Source organism: Xyrauchen texanus, chromosome 9, assembly GCF_025860055.1.
Source record: "Xyrauchen texanus isolate HMW12.3.18 chromosome 9, RBS_HiC_50CHRs, whole genome shotgun sequence".
Lineage (NCBI taxonomy): Eukaryota > Metazoa > Chordata > Actinopteri > Cypriniformes > Catostomidae > Xyrauchen > Xyrauchen texanus.
The window spans coordinates 45,946,878-45,956,771 of record NC_068284.1 but is presented as its reverse complement, the minus strand read 5'-3'; the positions used below and the strand labels follow the sequence as shown (position 1 = coordinate 45,956,771).

The following is a 9,894-nucleotide window of genomic DNA, read 5'->3' as shown; positions in this document are numbered from 1 at the left end:
CACACAGTGTAGTGCAGTTTGAGTGTGTAGTAACTGTAAATATAGAGTAGTTGAGTGTTGATTGTAAGTATGTTTCTTTCACAGAGGAGCGGAGCTGTTCCAGGCGAGTATTGTGAAGGCCGTGAGAGCTCGTCTAGAGGAAGAGAAGAGATCCATGGAGCAACTTAAAAGACAGTGAGAAACATCTTTATCATTTATACTATATGATCTTTATGTGTCATTTTAGGCATCCAAGCACCGAAGGACTTTGATTTGGAGCTTTTTGAAAAAACTACTATTTCCAACTCCTAGACCGCTGGTCTGATTCGCATCAAAATGAATCTCGAGCCTCGCATGGCAAAACGTTTTCTGAAGAATTTTGACGCGTCAAATCGTTCAGATGATCAGGTTGATGGGTAATTGGCTGAAATCTTCTTAACGATTAGACGAATAAAATTGAATTGGTTCACTTTTTATCTCTAGGTGATACATGTAACATTCATTGCGAATCCTCCTCTAGGAGGAGTTCGGAAATATAGGTTTTCCGGAAAACTTCAAATGGCGTATGGAAATTAAATCTATGTTCGCTTTGTTTCGCTAGTCCTTGGAAGACTTAAAACACCACATGTACTAAGTAACTATATGTAGAGTATATAGTAATTAAATGTCTTTTGCCCCTGACACATCTGTTCTCAGATCAGTTTTTTTTTTACTACAAAAATTTTTTTTTCTAAAGATTTATGTCCACATATGTGGCCAGCGGGAAATTTGAAATAATAACAAGCTACAGAAAGTAAAACTTTCTACATTCTATCCACCTTTTGGTCGGATTTTAGGAGTGAATGTACTTCGCTGCATAGAGAGCTAAAGGATGCTCCCTTTGTCCTACGTATGCATTTACTAATGTTAATGAATAGAACCGTATTGTACAGTGACAACAACATAAAAAATAAAAAAATTAATATTAAAATGGACGAACCCCAAAATAACCCATAGACATGTTAATGTTGAAAATTACTCAAAATAAATAAAACTGTCTTCAACTTTTGAGGACATAATGTCCCAAAATCCACGTATGTGGACATTATGTTTATCAGCGCACTGCCTTTCGGAAAATGAATGAATTTTTTAAAGTGGCATATCAAACTAAACTAGAGGCTCTAGTCTTTACAACCTGTTTACAACTTTTTAATAATACCACCTGATATATGTTTAATTGGGGTGACATTAAATGGAATGGACCCACTTTATATTAGGTGCCTTTAACTACTATGTAATTAAGCATGTGATACAATGTAACTACTATGTATTTAAGCATGCGATACAATGTAACTACTATGTATTTAAGCATGCGATACAATGTAACTACTATGTACTTAAGCATGCGATACAATGTAACTACTATGTATTTAAGCATGCGATACAATGTAACTACTATGTATTTAAGCATGCGATACAATGTAACTACTATGTACTTAAGCATGCGATACCATGTAACTGTACTTAAGCATGCGATACCATGTAACTACTATGTACTTAAGCATGCGATACAATGTAACTACTATGTACTTAAGCATGCGATACCATGTAACTACTATGTACTTAAGCATGCGATACCATGTAACTACTATGTACTTAAGCATGCGATACAATGTAACTACTATGTACTTAAGCATGTGATACAATGTAACTACTATGTACTTAAGCATGCGATACCATGTAACTACTATGTACTTAAGCATGCGATACCATGTAACTACTATGTACTTAAGCATGCGATACAATGTAACTACTATGTATTTAAGCATGCGATACAATGTAACTACTATGTCCTTAAGCATGCGATACAATGTAACTACTATGTCCTTAAGCATGCGATACAATGTAACTACTATGTACTTAAGCATGCGATACAATGTAACTACTATGTACTTAAGCATGCGATACAATGTAACTACTATGTACTTAAGCATGCGATACAATGTAACTACTATGTACTTAAGCATGCGATACCATGTAACTACTATGTACTTAAGCATGCGATACCATGTAACTACTATGTACTTAAGCATGCGATACCATGTAACTACTATGTACTTAAGCATGCGATACCATGTAACTACTATGTACTTAAGCATGCGATACAATGTAACTACTATGTCCTTAAGCATGCGATACAATGTAACTACTATGTACTTAAGCATGCGATACAATGTAACTACTATGTACTTAAGCATGTGATACAATGTAACTACTATGTACTTAAGCATGCGATACCATGTAACTACTATGTACTTAAGCATTACTTCTATGTACATACTGTGCATGTTGTTGCGTTGTACTTACATTTAAAATACTTGCATTTAATTACATCTGTATTTAGACTTTTAACCTTACCCCTAACCCTACCCATACCTCATCCTCAGTAGCAGCTTAGTACATAGTAGTTAAAGACACCTAATATAAAGTGAGACCAATAAACATCAGCAATTAACTTAATCTTTCACAACAAAAAACTGTGAGTTCTGTCATAAACCCTTTAAGATTGCACAGGACTCAAATGAATTAGTGAATCAATTATGTGAACTAGTTCATTTACATGAACCGTCTGTATGAAGCAGCTTAATACAATGAATTGGAGTTCCCAACGCTACAACAGCTAAATCAATTTAGACAATGGTGAGTAAGGGACTGATTGAAAACATCCCCCAGCATCCACCGATTACCTCATCAGCCTCATTGCTGCGTTTTCAATACTATGTATCGAATGTAGCGTTTTGTGTCGCTACTCAATGGAAAAAGTTACACTCTTGCGAACTCTATAACACTTTTGGCTATGTATATCATATGCCCATGTGTGAGTGATTTCTCTGGTCATTGTGAATGCGTTAATATAGGATGGACCGTATTAAGACGCGCCAGCAGAAGTTCAAGAGAGGAAAGGAGAAGATGCTCAGTTTGTCTCAAGAGTCGGGAGAAGGACAGAAACTCAGTCCACCTGACGGCGAGAACGACGATGATGATGGTATGATGTAAATCGTGACAGTGTTAGAGTGGAAGTTTGATAGAATAGGGTCTTAATTAGAGGAACTTTACTGTCAGAATGAGGGGGAAACAAAGTCAGTAGGGCCTATTTTAAACAGCAAATGACTCTTGAAATTCAGTATATGATAAAGCTACACAGCGGCCCTGAAATGTTTTTAGACACTTAGTTAACACTTGAAATGTGTGTGCATGTCTTAGTAATATGGTAAAAAACTAAATATTAAAGGAAGTGGCAAAACAAAAGCTTTTGCAAAAAGACGTTAGGGTTAGGGTGAGTGACTTTTTGGGGCCAATGTATCTCTATAACACACTTTATTAGATACCTAAGGATCATGTTGTCACTGTGGACAGAAAGTAGTGCTTTCATTAATATTCTGACATTTCATTTGCAGAGAAAAAGAAAAATAAGGCGCCAAAAAAGCAGTGGTGGAGGCCGTGGGTTGACCATGCGTCCAGTAGGTTCCTCACATGTTCCTCTGCTCTGATTGCTCCTTGTGTCCTTGACCAGAAGTAAGAGGATTCCCAAACTGCACCTGTGCTCGGTTAAACCATTAAAACAACAGACACGCCCTCCAGACTTTAGACTTTTCTACATCTATTTAAGGCTGTATACACATAGTTATTAACCATCAGATTCAAGTACGTTATAGGGGGTCACATCATGAGAAATCAGTTTACACGATGCATATTTGCTGTCCTGGGTGTTGTAATGAAAAGAAAGCAGGATAGGTACTATTATTCATAAACACCAAAAGAACAAATGATAAGAGTCTGTCAAACATTGTGCTGTTTCTAGCTGCGTGTAGCTCCGGCCGCTCTGCAGATCCTTCGAAAGAATCCCAACGTTAGAAGCGACAAGATCCCCGATCCGAACAGTCTGAGCAGCACATTTCAGCCACTCACACATATGTCACAATTTATCAAAAGCCTTAAATAGATCTTTTCTGCCGCTGGAGGAAAAGTTTAACGTCTGGATGGTAGAGGCTTGTGTACGTATGAGCCGGTAAACAGAGCCGTGCAGTCGAGAATCACTCTGTTTACTTCAAAATCCACTAAGAATAGTCAATCGATAGTGTGCTGCCTATATATATATATATATATATATATATTTACCCAAAATGTGTCATCATTTACTCACCCTCATGTCTTTCAAAACACATATGAGTTATGTCCTTCTGTGGAACTCAAAATAGTTAAAAGCACCAGCCACATTGAAACTTCAGTTAATCATAATGTATAATCAGCATATTACCGTCATTTATAGTTAAACTACAGCAGTACATTAGCTAAGCTACAAGCTACTAATGCCTCCTAAACACGACATGATTGTGGTACAGTTCATATTACACAACTGTGTGTCTTGTCATGGAAGTCGTGACGTTTTCAAACTACATGACGAATCGGCGACAGGGGTGAACACATTACAAAACATTTCACTATTGACGAATCCCTGACGACTCTGCCTGGACTCCAAATTACGTTACCCAACCTAGTACACTTGAGAAGTGATACGAGATACTAAAACAAATGCATGATCATATGTTATGCATTTCAGAATATGATGTGTGGCAATGAAAATTAGCAATTTCTCTCCAACTCTTCTCGTTCTCCACCCGGTCGTGGGACAGTTCAGATGAAACATCAAATAGGCGCTGGTGCTCCTGCCAATGTTCCACTAATATTCCCTCCATTTCTTCGGTCCAATGAGACTTTCTTGATACCGAAGCCATGCTAGTTGATGTTCTGTTGCAGGTACATCAGGACTCCTCCCACTGAAACTTCCCGTTCCCCGTTTCTTGCTCTCTCATTGGCTGTAGTTCAACGTTGCAGTTGTATTCGGTCAAAACATATTTCACATTGCACGATTTGGAGTCGCAGACAGGTCCAGATATTTATCATGCTAGATATCTCGCTGACATCGACGACACGTTGGCACTTCTCTCAAATCGCGTCTTTAATAGTTCATACATTGCGTTAGTCGGCATAACAGAAAGGTGCTAACCACTTTGAAATTAATTACATTAGTTAACAGAAACTTACAATGAACAACACTTTTACATCAGTAATGAATCTTGGTTAATGTTAATTGCAACATACACTAATACATTTTAAAACGGAACGTTTTACATGTTAACATTAATGAAGGCATCATAAAATGGCAATGAACAGTTGCATTTTTAAAAATGAACAATAACCAAGACGCTCCGAAAAATATTTTAACCTATTTTTAAGACTTCAATTTCATGATGAAATTCCGTCAAATTGGATTTTCTTTATGTTTAACATACAAACACTCCATTTTCTTTGAATAATGTCTCTCTTAATAGCCCTTCTGTTCTTTTCGGTCAGTTGTTCGTCAAGAAGGAAAAATAAGTATTCATTCTAGAAAAGAATGAGAAGAAACTCTTCTCTCGTTAATGTGCGTTCAACTAAAAAGTCCGTCTCTCTGAAGTGCCGGTTTTCTTAAAGAGACAGTAGCATTGTCAAACAAATGTAAACTCAAAGCAAAATGTTTGCAAATAGTAAAAATGATTTCAGACAGTGACAGCTCATCATTAATAATGTATGCAATTTCATTACATCATGTTAATTGATTCAAATTTTTTACATTTATAAGAATTTATAAATATTTTAGCTGCGATGGACTGGCGACCTGTCCAGGGTGTCCCCCGCCTTTCGCCCAATGTTAGCTGGGATAGGCTCCAGCCCCCCGCGACCCTGTACACAGGATAAGCGGTTGACGATGGATGGATGGATGGATGGATAAATATTTTAGTGTGTGTGTGTGTGTGTGTGTGTGTGTGTGTGTGTGTGTGTGTGTGTGTGAGAGCGAGAGAGAGAGAGAGAGAGAGAGAGCTTGTGCAATCACCTGTTGCCACTGCCAAGCAGAGATGCTGTCAGCTTTCTGAAGGTCAGCTTCTCAGTGGAAAAATAGCGTCCAAGTGGGTATTCCTCTCTATTTTCGCAGTAGCTGGTGCACAAGAGTCGATCACTATAGAAACCGCAATGTCCTCCTCCATTTTAAACACCACCCATTGTGTAATTAATCAGTCTGTTGTGTCTCTCAGCTGTGATGAGCCGTAATGCTTATTAGTTTAAAGCCGTTTAAAGCTATTTCCTAGCTTTAGAAGTGTAGTAGTAATACAAGTGATCACCTAACTGCCTCATATTACACACAAAAATGATCTTTTGACACCACCTGAAGACAAACAGTAGCTTGTAACCATCGTTTGTAATCATCCTGTCCTTGTGTATTTAAACCCTGCTGTTCCTCCATTCCCTTGTCGTTCGTTGTTCCCACTGTTTTGACGTCTCTGGAAGGTCTACTCTGTCTCAACTGTTGTGATGTCGCTGATGTTTCCCGTGTTCTGATGTTCGCTCCCGTGCCTGTCTTCCCGTGTTCATTCCTGCCGTGTTTTCCCAGTTCGTGTGCCCATGAATGTTTTCGTGTTTTAGTTTCTGTTTGCCCATCGTGGTAGTTTCATTTGTTCCTGTCTGTTTATTTTTCACTCTGTTCAATAAACCCGCACATAGATCCAAACTCCCTTGTCTGCCTCATCCTGCAATCATAAGTCTTACACTGTAGTTTAGAATGGCAGGAACACAAGCGGAGTGATACACACACAGTGAAGCGTCCGAGTGCTGATGCTGTCAGACCTTCAGTGCTCATGGAACATCTCTCGTCCAATCAGATTTGAGGACCGGAACTAACGGTTGTATATATAAATGTTATACATGTTCACATAGTAGATATTATTTTACCTCACCGATTACCTCCTATCCATTTATTAATGGTCCATTCATGCATGTCGGAATTACTGTAATTGAAAGTTTCCGACTTGTACTCACTCGCAATGCATGTTGGGAACTCAAAATCAAATAAAAGCTCTGAGTTCTTACTTCAGTGAAGTCCTTGAAGAGGAAACATTTGTGTTGGAAAAAAGTCCTTGATTGTCAATCAATATGAACCCTGAATTTTTTTAATTTTTTATTATTAAATATGACTCTATTCTGTTCTCTATACTATTCAGTTAGATGGAATTTAGTTGTTAAATTGAAATGCGTAAATCTTAAAATTATTTTAAAATTATATTTTGAGTGTAATAAATGTTGTAAAAAAAAAAGTATTGTTCTTTAATGCGTTTACTAATGTAAACAAATAGAGCCTTATTGTAAAGTCTTACATTTTTTTTTTAGTTTAAAAAAACAAACAAAAAATAAAACGTTATTTTTATTTTTTACATTTTGTAATGCGAGCAGTATTTATCTGCCATAAAATGTGATAATCTGGGTGATTGCATTAAACACAAACAATGAAATGTACACAAAATTGCACGTATTAAATTCAAGGCCCTGATGCTGGCATATAAAACAGTCACTGGGTCTGCTCCAGCATACCTAAAATCATTTATGCAGAGCTACGTTCCCACCAGAAGCCTGCGGTCGGCTAAGGAACGTCGCCTTGTCGTACCAAAACAAAGAGGCACCAAAACACTTTCCCGGACTTTCAGTTTCATCATACCACGGTGGTGGAATGACCTTCCCAACTCAATCCGGGAAGCTAACTCACTCTCTATCTTCAAAAAAACGGCTAAAAACACATCTTCTCCAAAAGCACTTAACAGGTCACTAAAAAAATAAATAAAATAAAATAAAAAATATTTACATTTCTTGTTGCACTTAAATCTGCTTTGTATACTATTCTGATGATAGTGAAACTTTGTAATATGGCACTTTTTGTGCCACTGTCTCCCTAAGATGATTCGCTGATGTTCTTCCTCTTTTGTAAGTCGCTTTGGATAAAAGCGTCTGCCAAATGAATAAATGTAAATGTAAAATACAACTGATATAACTAGACAACATCCTAATTTGCTTAACAAAGTTGACAATATAATGATAAACAGCAGAAGAAGATATTTTGTAGCAAAATAAAGACTTCTAAACAATCTGAATGACTTCTACAGCCATACAATTGCTTTTATGAATAGCGAGAATTAAAAAAATTGTTGTTTGGACTGTTTTTATGGTGCTTGTTTGTTATTTTTAGAGCTTGGCAGTCACTGGTTTTCAAAGCATGACAATTCTGTACACATTTTAGATGTTTTAAGCGACATGAGGGTGAGTAGATAATAACAGAATTGTAATTTTGGGGTGAACTATCCTTTGAAACCAAAGGATCCATCTCTGAATCTCTTCATCACAAAGAAACGGCACGTCACATCGTCAAAAAGCAAAAGTAATACCGTCAAACTCATTGTCTTGCTATTATACCGTAAAGTATGGGTAAGATGGTATTTACTTTTTCATTTTTGATGTGCTGATCTCAGTTATCAGCACCATATTAAGTTTTATAAAAAATGAACTTGCTACTTTAAGTAACTACTTTAGATTTCAATCTTTGTTTTATAAAGTGCTTGAATGCTGCTTGTTGTAAAATAGAACTTGCATAACAAAAAAGTACAGCGATGGTATCTGATGGTAATAGCATTGTACGTGATTAAATAACGAGTACTTAAAGGTACCTAAAAGAATGCAATGGTATTACCATTCTGGTCATGCCCCCATAAAACATGACGTTACCAAGATACCACGTCCAAACGCCATGGAAATACCATGGTACTTTTTTGTAAAGGTTTCATGAAGAGATGCATTCTAGATAAAATCGATCAAATGCAACATTTGAGATCTTTCATTTTGGCTTTACACTATCAAAATCATTCCCTTAAATAGTCAAATGTTTTCCCAGCATCCTCTCCTGCTCTTCCCCTCCATCGTGGCTCTTCTGTTCAAGGACACAAGGCAGTTTTGACATATTCCAATTATGTGACTGTGAAACTGCGGACACAGAGGTGTTTTAATGGAAACTGCTCCTAGATCCACAAAAGTTATTGCAGTTATACATTCAGTTTGTTTTCATGTATGTCAAATTGTATATTGAAGTATTGCATTAAGACGATTAATCTGTTTTATTCTAGATAGATTGTCCTAAATCACAAGTTTTCATTGCTCATTATGCTCATTATGTGTTATATTTGTTATATGTGACTGTACGGGTTTGCAGATGTATTGCACTTATTGCATTAATGAGATTTCGGGTAAGTTTGGTTAACTGATTTATTGAGATTTGCAGAGCCTTTCAGAGAAAGTGGTGATTAAGGCTTTAAGGACAAACACTTTTGCCCCTCAGAGAAGGTTTAATAGATGCATGATTCTTCAATTAGAGGCACTTTTAACGACTTGAAATCTTGAAAACGAAACCCCGTCTAAGTATGATTAATCTATGTCTGGTAATGAAACTTTCAGCTGTCGTTTCTCATTTCCGTGTCAAACGCATCTAAAAGTGTTGCAAAGTCAACTTATTGTTCTCCAAATTGCTTGTCATGACATTTATGATCATTTGTTATAAAATACTTACAGATTGTACACATTAAATCCCAAATTATTATTTTGTTTTGGTCATACTTTGCAATCAGGATGTATTTGTTGACATCAGTTAATGCATAACTAACATGAACTAACAGTGAATAATACTTTTAAAGGATTTTACCATCTACATACTAATACTTATAATATATAACATTTTTTTTTAAACCTGATAATTAAAATGCAATACATTATTGTGGCAGAGAAGTACAGCGTTGAGAAGACAAAACAAAAATTGGCATTAGTGTCCAATATATTGTTTATTTCCATGTTATTGCACATAACCACATATTATGGCCTGTAGTTCACAGCAGTCCATTTAGCAATTGAATTCGTCAGTCTGTCCGAGGTTGAGTTATTACAAGGACACGTTCTCTAATTCCCCATATGCATCATTTGTTATGTGCTGTTTGTAATGTTTTTCTCCTGATTGCTACTCTGATAATA

At 36.5% G+C, this 9,894-nt stretch overlaps 1 protein-coding gene across 1 annotated transcript in view; it reads left to right on the top strand.

Annotated features, from left to right (window-relative positions):
- Positions 1 to 9,894, top strand: part of LOC127649370 (piezo-type mechanosensitive ion channel component 2) — a 129,887-nt gene that overhangs the window by 88,136 nt on the left and 31,857 nt on the right. Inside the window, 3 exon segments of the mRNA XM_052134428.1 lie at positions 85 to 174; positions 2,877 to 3,004; positions 3,417 to 3,479. Coding sequence (XP_051990388.1) covers positions 85 to 174; positions 2,877 to 3,004; positions 3,417 to 3,479 — 281 coding nt within the window.